Below are 15,128 nucleotides of genomic sequence, written 5' to 3'. Positions count from 1 at the left end.
CGGGTCTCTACCCCAATCCAAGCCATTTTGAGCTTGGTCCCTCCCAGCTCCGAATCTTGAGTCTCTATAAGGAAAGGGACTGTCTGCTCTTCAATCCCCCCCCGCTCTGCCCATCTCCTCCCCGCTTTGGCAGCCCTACACCCTTCCTTCCAGGGCATCAAGCACTCTCAGAACTGGGCGGCTCTGAGGCTGCTTGCTACTCTCAGGGGCTTCTTGGCACAGTGGAGCCCCTAAGTAGCATGCAATTTGGTGCAAAGCCAGCACCTCACCTGCCACAGGAAGCCTCAGCACAAAGCTACCACGCAGCACTGCAGCGCACATGTGCCCAGCAGTATGGCATGAAGCTGCCATCCAGCTACATGTGCAAAACAGCTGTCACAGTGCAAAACCCCAGCTGCCCTGTGCTCCACTGGCTCTCCCATGCCAAGGCCCTTTGCCATCTTGCTCCTCCTGCTGACAAGGCACCTGGCCTTGCCCTTTGTGAACCTTCATCCAGAGGCTGCTCCAAACAGTCTTCTGAAGCATCCCAAGAACAGTGCAAGCGGCCTTGGAAGAAGGCCTGGCACCACCACCAGTTGCCTTGTGCAGGGCCAGGCCAGCCGCATCTTGTCAACACTGGGAGGAAAGTGGTGCATGGGCGGGGGAGGGGCCCATGGCACACAGTTTTTTTCCATTCTCTTTTCAAACACAACTGACTGGCTTTTAACACATTTTACCAAGTCAAGTACCTGCTTTCTCAAACAATTTTTGTAATTTTTCTGGAGTAATTTCATTTTCTGGCAATTGCTCTAATGAATCTCTTCTTCTTTCATTTCTGGAATCACCATTTTTTACATACAATCCAAAAGTAAAAGTAAATAAGTTATAAAGCTGATGATAAAAGTCAGAATTTTCTTTTTTCCTCCTCATTCTTCTCTTTAAGGCTTTAGTCCATTCTGTCTTTTTCTAGTCTTGATGAGACAATCTTATGTTGTTTATTTCATTTATCTCATTGTTTTGAAAATTCCTCCATCATTTTTTCCCCTCTAAGGTAAGACAATCAACATCAAGAGGAGGAGGAAGTTTCTGACTTAGTGTATTGAGAATAAGTTGATTGGGAATTATTCAGTTGCTGAAATACTTGTAGTACTCTTTCCTCTCAGTAGAGCTTGCAAAAGAAGTTGCAGTGAGACTCTAGGTTGGAAGGATTACCATCAGTTGAAGAGAATCACCCTTCTTTGGTGGGAAGGGAACAGCTCTCCGGAGCCTTCAGTGTTGAGTCATGCCGGCCACATGACCACAGAGACATCTTTGGACAGCGCTGGCTCTTTGGCTTTGAAACGGAGATGGGCACTGCCCCCTAAAGTCAGGAACGACTAGCACATATGTGCGAGGGGAACCTTTATGTTACCTTTACCTTATCTATTCTCCAGCCATTTCCTCCCCCTGTTAACAAATCCTTTTTATTCTCATCCTATATATAGGTTACTGTCCTTAGGATTCACTTCTTAATCTCAGGAAAGGGGATTAAAACTACAGTGCAGACCATAAGCCTGACGTCACCCCATGGCACTGCCAAGGACAAATCTTGCAATGGTTGCCAGCTTCTCACCCTGATCTCCTTCTCCTTGCAGCATGAAACCCCGTGTAGACCTGTTGGCTGAGAGTGATGCGGAGTCCTCCAGTGCCGGTTCTTCTGAGGAGGAAGACATGCCCATTGTGGAGCTCTCGGGGATCCCCGGAGAAAGGAAAATCCCTCCTGGAGTTGAAGGGTAACCCCCTGGGTGATCATGGCTCTGTCCCCACTTTCACATTTAGCATTCCCCAGTCATGACCTGGTCCCAAAAGATGGACATTGTCTCCAGCTGAGGAGGGGAAGAACTAAAGCCCTCCTTGGCTGTACTGAGGTTAGAATAGTATTTTCCTCCTCAAGCCAGTCCTTTTCCACTTAAGCATTACCTTAGAGACAAATCAATTGGGCTGCTTTGGGTCTGAGCAGAAGGATGTTTTGGGAATATTGAGAGGCATTGAGTAAGTAAATGCTCTGCTATAGTCGCAGATCATGGAGCCAGTTTGCTGTAGTGTCTAAGACACCAGAGTAGAAACCAGGAGACTGTGAGTTCTAGTCCCATCTTAGGCATGAAAGCGTGCTGGGTGACCATGGACCAGTCAATCTCTCAACCCAACCTACCTCACAGGGTTGTTGCGGGGAAAGAAGGAAGTGGAAGGATTATTAGAAATGTTTGCCACCTTGAATTATTTATAAAAACAATAAAGGCAGGATAAACAAACAAGCAAACATATAGCATAGTGCCAGAAAATGCAACCAAATAACAGTAAAATTATAAAAAAGTGATAAAAAGAGTATTAGATGTAAAGGGTTGCAATAAAAGAAAACCATGGCTACAACTAAGAATTTAAGTATTTCTTTCTAAATTTCAATGACAGCAGAGCAAAAGTAGCAACTTGGTTGATGACAGTTGGGAATGCATTTGTAAGAAGAGAGTTCAGTTTATTGAGGCCCTTAAGTTCACTTACCATTAATAATTTGGTCCTGAACTCATTGTAAATGGAGTAGTGGGGGACATAATAGATAATGTTTCCCTCTTGACCAACCACCAAGAAGTTGTTACAGCTTACAAAGTCTCTCTTTGAGATATGTGGAGGACCTGCAGGCGAAGGGATGGTGAAATCCTTCTCGGTGAAACACTGGTTTTGCTCATGAAGTGTAGATATATTTTATAGTGATGGTACCAAGATGATAATTTGGATGAAACCTAATATTTATAAGCCAAAAGGATCACAACAAAGGATAGTTGATCACTCTCAGTTCTGCTGTGGAGTCCACAGAAAGGAATACAGGAGAACTCAGGATGTAGCCGATGGCACTGGCTCTGAATGAGCTTAGAAATATATCATGCCTATTAGAATGGTCAAACTTAGAACCATGGAGATGAGACAGCCTAGATTTAACAGCCTGTATTTAAAGGCAGACTCAATAAAGACACACCTCATGTGTTGAGTACTGCATCCATTGAGGACCAAAACCCCATTCATCCTCCTGGCAACATTACGTCTTCCTAAAATAGAATTTTAGAATAGAATTCAGAATAGAATAGAGCTGGAAGGGACTTTGGAGGTCTTCTAGTCCAGCCCCCTGCTCAAGCAGGAGAATCTATACTATTTTAGATAAGTGGCTGTTTAGTCTCTTCTTTAAAACTTTAAAACTTCCAGTGATGAAGCACCCACAATTTCTGATTGCACTGGTTAATTGTCCTCACTGTTAGGAAGTTTCTCCTTAATTCCAGATTGCTTCTCTCTTTGGTTAGTTTCCAACTATTGTTTCTTGTCCTGTCTTCGGGTGCTTTGTAGAATAATTTGACCTCCTCGTCTTTGTGGCAGCCACTCAAATACTGGAAGACTGGTATCATGTCGCCCCTAATTCTTCTTTTCTTTAGACTATCCAGCCCAAATCCTGCAGCCGTTCTTCGTATGGTTTAGTCTCCAGACCTTTGATCATCTTAGTTGCTCTTCTCTTAACTTTTCCCAAGGTCTCAACATTTTTTTTGCAGTATGGTGATCAAAATTGGTTGCAGTATTTCAGGTGTGGTCTTATTAGGGTTTTATAAACTGGTACTAATATTTCCCTAGATCTTGATTTTATGCCAGGATTTTATTAACTTTTTTGGCCACTACTGCACACTGCTGACTCATATTCAAGTGATCATCCACTGGGACTTCAAGTTAATGTTTTTGAGTCAGGTCTCACCTAATCTGTACTTATAACTTTGATTTTTCCTACCTTAAATGTAAAACTTTGATATTCTCCACATTGAAATTTATTCAATTTATTCAATGAAATTTATTCAATAGGACCCATTGTTCAACTTTATTGATATCTTTTTGGATCCTGAGCTTGTCTTCTGGAGTGTTGGCTATTCCTGCCAGTTCAGTGTCTGCAAATTTGATGAGTTCCCATTCTATTTCCTTGTCTAAGTCATTTATGAAGATATTGAAGAGTACTGGGCCTAAGACGGAGCCTTGTGGGTACCCCACTACTTCTCTCTATGTGGATGTAGTACCATTAAGGACTACTCTTTGAGTGTGGTTTGTCAGCCAGCTACAAATCCATCTGGTGGTGATGTTGTCTATTCCACAATATCTTCATATAGATGCTGATAACTTTGCCACTTTTAGTGTTATAATCACCAGCCCAGAGAAGATTGCTCAACTTCTCCACAAGAGTTTGCACAGAAGATCACAGCTTAAATGATAGATTGGGATTCCACTATTTGGAAAATACATGTTTTTTTTAAAATAGTTTTTATTAAACATTATTACCTTTAAAAACAGAAAGAAAAATACAAGAAAAGACAAAACATACATAATAATATAAAGTAAATATACAGCCTTTTGTATCGGCATTCATTAGTTATACATTTTTTTTAAGCGTAAAACATACAGATACAAATATTTGTATTTGTATTTGTATTTATTATAATTTATAGGCCGCCCTTTTCCCTGAGGGGACTCAGGGCGGCTTACAAAACACGGGAGATTTAAAATACAATTTTAAACATACAACCCCCCTCCCCCTCCCCGCGGTGACAGTCATTCACAGCCCAACTTTTTTCTTTCCTTCCTCATTGTTAGGTCTCTAAGCCACATCTTCTCATTACAAAGTTCAGGGATCTATTACAATACCCATGTTCACTTTTAACTTTCCCCATTTTAAGTCCCTGCTGTTCTCCTTGTCGCCCACATATACCATAAGTTCCAGCTAAGATAATGTTCCGTTTCTCCTTTGTCCCTCAGCCAACCCGTCATTCTATCAATTTCTGCACATTCATAGATCTTTTTAATTATAGCATCTTCTGACGGTATGGTAGTGGATTTCCAAAATTGTGCATAAGTTATTCTTGCGGCCACAATTATATGTAGGCTCAAATGCCATATTGAACTGCTTATGTTTTCTGGTTTAATGCTTAGTAGAAGGTTCTCGGGTCTCCATTCCATGTTTGCCCCGGTAACCTCTTTTAGCCATTTTTTAATCCTTTTCCAATATTTCGTGGCCTCAGTACAGGACCATCAAATATGGTAGAATGTGCCATCCTTTCTTCCACATTTCCAACACGATGGAGATAACCCAGGGAACATCTTGGCTAACCTCGTTGGGGGGAAGTGCCACCTATAAACCATCTTGTATATGTTTTCTTTGAATGCTGTAGATATTGTAAGTTTAATGGTCTTACTCCATAGATCCCACCATTTGCCCATTTCAATTTCATAGCCAAGGTTTCTCTCCCATGCTATTAGAAGGCTTTTGTCCATCTCTTCATTAGCATCTTGGGAAGTCAAAAATTGGTAAATCTTCGATAACATTTTCTTGTCTCCACCAAACAAAATCTTATCTAGCCCCTGAGGGTTTGGGTAGATCCCAAAACGTACCTTATCACTTTTAAACCTGTAAATATTCCCACCATTCCAAATTCTTGCCCTGCTGCTCTAATTCCATCTTTGTTTTCATGTTGCCATCTTCTATCATGATATCTTTATATGTTATGTTTCTTGTCCAATTAAATACACTGGGATGCGTTAAGGCCTCTAATGGTGCCAACCAGCACGGAACCCTAAGATAGTATTTTTTCCTCATCTTTTCCCAGACCCCCATCAAAATCTTCCGAATATAATGTCCCACGAAGTACCTATGGGGGGTGTCTCTTTCTTGCCAGAGGGAGGCATGCCATCCCTGAGGGAGGTCATGTCCCTCTATAGCCAATAGGCGCCTTCTACTCAACATCACCCAATCTTTCACCCATGTCATGATTGCTGCATTATAGTATGCTTCCCAGTTGGGTATTCCGAAGCCTCCCAGTTCTCTACGTTTTTGCAATATTTGGGCTTTAATTTGTGCTTTCTTGCCTTGCCATATAAACCGATTCACTATTGTCTCCAAAGATTTAAAAAAAAATTTTGTCCAATTTAGTTGGTGCCGTTTGAAACAGAAACAAAAATTTTGGTAATACATATGTCTTGACTGTCGCAATCCTGCCCATCAGAGACAGTTGTTTACCACTCCAATTAGTCATATCTTTAGATACCTGCTGTAGCAATTTCATATAGTTATCTACCTTGATAGAGGAACATCTCTCCATGAGCCAAATTCCCAAGTATTGTACTTTGTGGGCCATGTTAATCCCTAACAGGCTTTGTACTTCCCTTTTCTGGTTCAGAGTCCTATTCTTAATTAACAGTTTTGTCTTCTCTTTGTTTATACGTAGCCCCGCTATCCTACCGTACTCCTCTATTTTACGTAAAAGTTGTATCCCAGAAGCCATAGGATCCTCCAGGATAAAAACAAGGTCATCGGCAAAAGCCTGGACCTTAAATTCCTGAGCTTTAGCTCGTAACCCTTTAATTTGTGTGTCACTTCTCACTATTCTAAGAAGGGGTTCTAATATGAGGATAAACAGTAGGGGGGATAACGGGCATCCTTGTCTTGTGCCTTTACCAATCTCAATATCACCCGCCTCTTCTCCGTTTACCAATAATGTCGCAGTTTGTCATACATAAATTGCCCGAATTGCATTTAAGAAGTTTTCTCCAAACTTCATATTTTCTAGTTGTGACAACATAAAGTTCCAATTTACCCGATCAAAAGCCTTTTGTGCGTCAAGAAACATGAAGGCCACTTGTTTATCCGGCCGAGCTTCATAATATTCTAAGGCATCCAAAATAATTCTAACATTGTCTTTCAAATGCCTTGACGGCAGGAAGCCGTTCTGATCAGGGTGTATAAATTTGTTAAGGAAGAATTTAAGTCTATCTGCCAGTATAGCTGCAAAGATTTTATAATCCACGTTCAAAAGTGAAATGGGCCTATAGTTTTTAATTTGGGTGCGGTCAGCTCCAGCTTTAGGCAAAGGGTTATATAAGCTTCAGCCCATGATTTCGGTGCGATAGAATCCGTCAAGACAGCATTAAATATTAATATCATCTCTTGTCCTAAAATTTCCAAAAAAGATTTATAGATTTCAACTGGCAAACCATCCATGCCAGGAGTTTTGTTGTTCTCCATTTTTTTGACTGCCTTTTCTAATTCATCTATTGTTATCTTTTGGTTCAGTACCCCTTTTGCTTCATTTGAGATCTTGGGTAGATTTGCATTGTCTAAAAATTCCTTAATTTGGTCCTCAGAAACTTCTTCCCTACTATATAGTTGCTGAAAAAAACCTTGGATAATTTCCTGTTTCTCCCCCTTGGTTTCTACTAATTCCCCTTTACTATTCTGCAGTTGAGCTATATGTCTGCTCTCTCTTTCTTTTCGAAGTCTATAAGAGAGCCAACGACCCAGTTTGTTAGCATGCTCAAAAAAGTTTTGCTTAATCCCCCTAAGTTTCCAAGCGACATCCTCCTGGTCTAGAAGAGAGATCCCGTGCTTAATTCTAGCCATTTCTTCTTTTTTCCTATCATCTAGTGGGTTCTGTTGCAAGGCTTTTTCTACCACCTCCAGTTTAGCTACCCATTTTGCCCTCTCTTCTAATTTTTTCCTGTGTGTGCCTGTTGTATGTTTAATAGTGGTGAATTTAGTAAACTGCCCCATCAAAGTCACCAAGTTACCAAGAAAATCATAGGCATAGAGTGAAAGTTAAACGCCAATGGCTTCCAATTTGCTTTCTAACATCCTTAAGCAGTTCTCAAGATCTGTGACTTCCTTTCTTCTATCTAACGGCTCCATCTGTTTGCTGCTGACCTGAGGGAGGGAGAGTTTTTTTTTTTTTTTTTTAATTAAATGTTTTTTTAGTTTTAGTTTAAAGCTGGTACAACATCTTTCTTAATATATCAATCAATTACAGATAATACAGAAAAAAACAAAGACAACAATCAGAAAAACAAAACAAAACACAGGTATCTATTATGAAAAAATAGGAAGTATATCAACTGGTTACAACATGTTTTGGTGCTTCTCTTCGATTGACTCCTATTAATTCAAGTATCTTAACTCGAATATTTGCCATATCAACATCATTATACCTCCGGTTTTAATTATTATAATTATTTAAACATCCTTCATCCTTAGTTATGCTAAGGAATTAGTCCATAACACATGCTGGCAGTTCATTTACTTATTTGTAAAATCCTCTATTATCATCAAATCCTCATATTCTATTTTAACTAGACATCCATAATATTCAATTATATCATATATCCTAACATTTTCCCAATATTGATTAACATTTAATTATATGGATTTTATTTAATTTTTTAATAGTGCTAATTATTATAGTTAATACTCTTTATGTATACCCTAAAGGTATTTTCTCATATCCAATTGTTAGTTCATATCGACTCCACATTATATACATTACTATTAATATCAATTATTATTCAGCAATATCTGTTACACAAAAAAGCAATTAGATTTAGCTAATTTTCAGTTATATTCATCAATCTATCAACCAATTCCAAATTATATCTATTGCTATCTATATCAATCATTATTCAGCTATATCTATTACAAATTGAAGTGATCCAATCTAGATTCTATTTTAGCTAAACATCCATAATATTCAATTATATCATATATCATAACATTTTCCCAGTATTAATTAACATTGGATTGTATGGATTCTATTTAGTTTTTTAATAGTGCTAATTATTATAGTTAATACTCTTTATGTGTAATCTAAAAGTATTTTCTCATATCCCATTGTTAATTATCATGTCAACTCCACATTATATACATTGCTATCAATATCAATTATTATTCAACAATATTTGTTACACAGAAAAGCAATTAGGTTTAACTAGTTTTCAATTGTATTCAACAATCTATCAGCCAGTTCCAGATTATATATATTGCTATCCATATCAGTCATTATTCAGCTATATCTATTACAAATTAAAGTAATTCGATCTAGCTAATTTTAGTTTTTATTGTCCAGTCTGTCAGCCTGTGTCCCTCCAGCCACAAGATTTTCTCCGTCCAGTAGCCATTCGTTGAATAAATTTACCAAATGTTTCCATAAGCAAGTCCAAACAAAAGTATTTCGGCACCTTTGGATTCTGAATGTCAGTGATGAAGTAATAAAGTTGTTCTTGGTTTATAAAGCTTCCCAATTTAACTTTAATTCTCAAGGGTGGATTCTCCATTCCTTCTGCACACTGTCTCTTTAAATGAGCCGTCTTTATGGCTTCCCCCTTCTTCTCTTCCTCTGAGATAGACCAGACACCATTTCTCACATTTTCCGTTTGTGTTTCAGGAACATTTAAGCATTCAACGTTCTCAGTTTTAGCTTCATATTTTAGAATAAATTGATCCATTTTTCTTTCCAATCTTTGGTAAGAATGAAAAAGTTCTCTACACGCAGAGAAAAGAGTCTGAAATGAAGTCTTGGAAGTATCTTGGGACGCCATGATGTGTCGTAGTTAAAATAAAGGCTCTCTTTTTTTTCCCCAGAGGCTTCAAAGCACTTTTTAACTTTTTTTTTTTTTTTAGTCTCTTACCGGCTGTCAATCTTATCTAGTTGTAAACAGAGCTGGATAGTAAAGTAATAAAAATGTCAAATCGTGACGGGCTAGTTAGTAGGAAATAAGTTTTACGATCCACTTAGGGAGATTCAGAGGGGGGAGAATATCGCGGAGTTTCTTGAAGCATTTAAGAGGTAGAGTAACCACCAGTCATAAAACCATTAGAAAAGCTAATTCGCCGCTGATCTTCTGTTGTTTGGTTTTCAATTAGCTTAATTTTTAACAGGAACAATCTCTCTTGGATAATAAAATCAGCTTACCAGATGATATCACTTCTTCCATTCTTAGGGGCGACCTGCAGTTTCAGTTAGCACACAGCTAATCCAAAAAGGAATTGGCACGGGGAGTTAATACCCTCCCCCAGAGATTTGCGATTATCTCTGGGGTCCTGGGTCCCTCCCCACCTCCACTGTCGTCTTCGGGACAGCTGGGGTTCAAAGAACCCGTCCAAAAAATCCTTTGGTATAGAGGAATTTCAGGAGTAGCCTAAAACTCCATCTTCTCACTGCTAAGCCCCGCCTTCTTCTCCAGGGAGGGAGAGTTTTGTAACGTCCGCGCCCCCCCCCTTTCTTCTGCCACTTTCTCTTTAAAAAGCTTTAACCGGAGGTTTAAAAGTTAGTTTACAGGAATGTTGCACTTTCAAGCACTCTTATTATTTCACCCAGACGCTGTCCACATTGATTCCCGTGCTTTGTCTGGCCTTCCAGCTGTGATAGCTCATGTTGGCTACCTATCTTGTTTTGGGTCGGAGGGCAAAAGCAGGCATTTTAGGGGAAGATATTTCACTTTGAGGAGCATGCAGGGTATAGTGCCGTGATGGCGAACCTATGGCATGTGTGCTGGAAGTGGCACACAGAGCCAACTCTCCAGGCATGCCAGCTGTTGCCTGTTGCTCTTCTGGGTTCCGGCGTGCACATGCATGCTGGCCAGCTGATCTTTGCACATGTGAGAGCACCAGAAACTGGAAGAGCAGCTCCCTGGTACGCATGTGCGTCCACTTTTCGGTGTGTGCATGTGCACTGGCCAGTTAGTCTTTATGCACGTATGCACGCCAGAAAACGGAGGATCAGGTGACCAGCACACATAAACACATGGAAAACTGGAAGCTCGACTTCCTGGCACGTGTATGCACACTGGAGAACTGCTCTTCTGGTGTCAGTATTCCCACGTGTATACATCGGGGAGCTGCTCTTCTGGATTTCAGCGTTCCCCTGCATGCACTCCCATTTAGGCACTCAGTGCCGAAAAGATTCACCGACACTGGTATAGTAGAATGATTAAAAGACAGAATCCAATCTGGGTCAGTCTCTGGGTCCAGAGGTTTTGTCTTCCGAGCTTTCGGATTCGTGCTGGAGTTAGAGAGAAGTTCCCTGAAGATGGGCTCCAGCACAAGTCTGAACGCTCAGAAGACAAAAACTCTGGTCCCACAGGAGCTGACATTGCAATGACATGATGTGCGATCTTGGTCCTCCAAGATTGCAGTTGATACTTTTGCCACTGGATGGTCCTTTTGGACCTAAACCATCCCAAAGAGATGGTGACAGGGAAGAGTAAGTCTTGCTGATCTCAGGGACACCACAAAGTCCCTGATTGATCCAAGAGAATCTCTTCTTGGCGGCGGCAGAAAAGCTGCTGAAGTTGGGACAGCTCTGGAACGGGAGGAAAGCGGAAACAGAAAGTGTGTCCATCTGGTGTGGAAATATTATTGTTATAAAAGAGACTGCCCCCCCCAAAAAAAATTAAAGCTAAATTAAATTTGAAAACAGAAGAAAATAAGCGGTGAAATTAAGCTACATTGGACAGTGTGTTATCTTTTTTTTTTTTAATTTTCTTTTATGGCTGGAATTTTTGCAAATATTTCCAATTTTTTAAAGTGAATGGATTAGTTTTTCTTCTACTTCTATGGATTAAAATATTTTTCTTTATTTTTATAATACTGGTTTGGATGAGGGTTTTTTTTTCTATTTTGTTTCACTTAAGAATTTTGTTTCTTTTAAGCCTGGAATATAAAGAAGATATAAAAGGAATACAAAGAGTGTTGTAATATCAGAGGAAAAGGAAGTAACACTGCCACTTGGAGGCTGGAGGCTTGAGTCCTGGAAACATTGCTTTTTCTTTTTTCGCTTTGATCATTTTGACTTTGCACTTCAAGGTTCTTCGGCTTGTTTAGAGAGAGTGATAAGGAGAAGAGCATGGATTGTTTATACAGGTGCTCTTTGGGAGCTTCATTGGCAGCTGGAGAGAAGTGAAAACAAAGCCTTGTTTTGAAAGATTATAAATGAACTTGTGTCAAATCTAATAAAAAGTTTTGAATGCTAGAGTAGCAGTGTTTACCAGTTGGAAGAATAGCACACCATCAAAAAGAAACCTTAACAGTGCAAAAGATTATGCTTGAAATTCAAAAATTATTAGAAGTAACAGAGAAAATTGAGAAGAGATTGGAAAACATAGATTGTAAAACAGTAAAATTTGATGGAAAAATTGAAGATGTTCATCAAATGGAAAAAGTGGAGGTTAGAGTCCTAAAAACTGAAGGGAAAAATGAACAAAAATGAACAAAGAGAAAAGATAATTGTTGATACCAACAGTTAACTGAGTGTGGTTGGAAATAGAAAGAGTGGAATATGGAAAGGGGAGATAGATGGACAGGAGCTCTACCCCAGATTTCAAGGTATAGAAGAAGAAAAAAGAGAAGAATTGATGGATCTAAGGAGAGAAGTTTTGTCAGAAGCACTATTGATAACCAAAGATGAGCTGATTAAAGAAGCAGGGGGAGGGTTTTGAGATTATATAAGATATGCAACAAGCAACAAGTTGCGAAGAGAAGTCCATACAAATCATATTAAGGAAACAACCAGAAGACTAATCCCACAAATGGCAAAAGACACAAGACTATTACTGGAAAGACACAGGTTGCTATATGAAAGCTTATACTAAAAAAATAGTCAAATTTAGTTAAATTTAGAGCATTATGTAAAAAATGGATAATGGATATGGTTAGATAAATAATTGATAATGATATAATGTATACATATGTATTGGTTTGATAAGAGGAAATTTGATATAAATTGCAAATGGTGACTACGAAAGGAAGTTTAGAAATTCTGTTATGTATGAAAGCTTCTAATAAAAAATTAAGTCAAATTTAGTTTAGTTATAATTTAGTTATAATGTATATATATGTACTGGTTTGATAAAAGGAAATTGGATATAAATTGTAAACAGTGATTAAGAAAAGAGGTCTAGAAATTTTGTTAGTAAATATAATCATTTTTTTATTTAGAACATGTCATAAAGATGTAATGTTACCGGATGATAATGGAAACAATTAACGGAATGCCAATATGTGGTTTTTCTTTAAATTTTGGAATATTTTATATAAAAGGATGTAAAAACAATTATAGTCAAATGAAGATTGAGGTATGATGATAGTAATATATATAAATATATTTGATTTAAAATATATAACTTGATATGAATTGGGATTGAAAGGGATGCATGAAAGTTTTTTGTAACCAATTGACACACTTTCTACAATTTGTAATGGAAGATGGTTTTGTGGTGTTTTTTGTGTTTTGTTTGTCTGTGTTTATTCAAAAATAAAAAATTCTTATATATATATAAGAATACACAGTATAGATATAGATATATAGATATATAAAAACTCTGGTCCCAGAGACTGACCCAGATTGGATCCCGCAATATTATCCTGAGAAACGTATATTTGCTTTCATTCATGGTTAAAAGACAATCTAATTTGTGTAGGTCCCATCATGCTATGAAACTGTTGAACTGCACTTAGAACAAGCACATGAGAGTGGCATTGAAGAAGTGAGTAAATGATAGAATGATAGCTCTCCTGGTAGACCAGTGTCCAATGTTAGTTGAGTGTAATCCTTAAAACAGCGTCATTTGTTTGGAATGTACAGTTGTATTTGTTTCGGTGTATCTCTTTGATGGATAGTGAAGCTTGGGAGATACCAAAGAGGAAGGTCAGGCTGGTCAGACTAGAGACACTCAGGGGATATCCCCGCATTCATGCTACAGTGCCACAGTGATGGAGGCAGCCAACCCAGATGAGAAAACCAATAATCTTGGCTATATTGAGAGCTTCCTCACACAGTGCACATTTGACACTGAGTCGGAGCAATTGAATGGGGCGGGAGGTAAACAGCATATGAGACAGCAAATTTGGGTCTGGTATTGCTTTGTTCTACCTCAAGGAGTGGTGAAGCACACTTTAACTCACTGATAGTCTATGTTAATGGTGTCAGTTTCTCATTGGACCTCCAGAAACTTGTACTCCAACCTTATCCACCATTCATAATAATTTATTCTCCACAGGGAACAGTGGTTCTATCTGCAACAGGTTAAAGATCTTGTAATTGTAAATTCTCAGGCATTCGTTCTTGGCAGAATTCTTGCAAGGAAGCCATGAAATGGTTGTGAGTATAGCAGGTGGATCTCCAATGATCTGCCTCAGTTGCCAGATCCTCAATGTGATTGACTCAAGATTCCATAGGTTTTTTTTTTTACCAAAATGCCACTTTGTGGGTGCCAAATCTAATGTGCATGTTTCTACATGTCCTCCAGCCATACAGTACCACTCTGCATTGGTACTTGCTTTTGGGAACATTCTGATTTGTCTTTACCACCTTTGGCTTAAATTCAGGGAATATAGTTTATTAGTTTAGTTTTAGTTTTATTAGTTTTATTAGAATTTGTAGGCCGCCCTTTTCCCTGAGGGGACTCAGGGCGGCTCACATAAAACTAGGAAGGGGGTGATACAGACAACAAAATAGAGACATATACTAAAAATGGTAAGCAACATACATTCATCATTCGGGAGGGGTAACTATCCTTATCCCCAGGCCTGACGGGCGAGCCAGTTCTTCAGGGCTGTGCGGAAGGCTTGGACGGTGGAGAGGGTACGAATCTCCACAGGGAGCTCGTTCCAAAGGGCCGGGGCTACTGCTGAGAAGGCCCTCCTCCTTGTGGTTGCCAGCCGACACTGGCTGGCCGATGGAATACGGAGGAGGCCTAATCTATGAGATCTTATTGGTCGCAGGGATGTAATTGGCAGAAGGCGGTCTCTCAAGTATCCAGATCCACTGCCATGTAGGGCTTTATGGGTGATTAGTAGCACCTTGAAGCGCATCCGGAGATCGACAGGTAGCCAGTGCAGCTCGCGGAGGATAGGTGTTATGCGGGTGAACCGAGGTGCACCCGCGATCACTCGCGCGGCTGCGTTCTGCACTAGCTGAAGTCGCCGGATGCTCCTCAAGGGCAGCCCCATGTAGAGCACATTGCAGTATTCCAGCCTGGAGATCACAAGGGCCCGAGTGACTGTTGTGAGAGCCTCCCGATTCAGGTAGGGTCGCAACTGGCGCACCAGGCGAACCTGGGCAAATGCCCCCCTGGTCACAGCCGTTAGGTGGTGGTCAAATGACAGCTGCGAATCCAGGAGGACTCCCAAGTTGCGAACCCTCTCTGAGGGGTGTAAAATTTGACCCCCCAGCCTGAGTGATGGAATATTAGCCAAATCTTTGGGAGGAAAACACAACAGCCACTCGGTCTTTTCTGGGTTGAGCACAAGCTTGTTAACCTTCATCCAGTCC

At 39.7% G+C, this 15,128-nt stretch overlaps 1 protein-coding gene across 3 annotated transcripts in view; it reads left to right on the top strand.

Moving 5' to 3' along the window:
* LOC106550974 (testis-expressed protein 2) overlaps positions 1 to 15,128 on the top strand; it is a 57,838-nt gene that overhangs the window by 36,742 nt on the left and 5,968 nt on the right. For all 3 annotated transcript variants that reach the window (XM_014068965.2, XM_087728487.1, XM_087728486.1), the window contains one exon: positions 1,614 to 1,751. In XM_014068965.2, coding sequence (XP_013924440.2) covers positions 1,614 to 1,751 — 138 coding nt within the window. The remainder of the gene's footprint in view (positions 1 to 1,613; positions 1,752 to 15,128) is intronic.

This window comes from Thamnophis sirtalis, unplaced genomic scaffold (genome assembly GCF_051295495.1).
Source record: "Thamnophis sirtalis isolate CommonGarterSnake01/CBP01778 unplaced genomic scaffold, rThaSir2_p1.2 scaffold_14, whole genome shotgun sequence".
NCBI lineage: Eukaryota > Metazoa > Chordata > Lepidosauria > Squamata > Natricidae > Thamnophis > Thamnophis sirtalis.
This window is presented reverse-complemented; position numbering and strand designations above follow the sequence as displayed.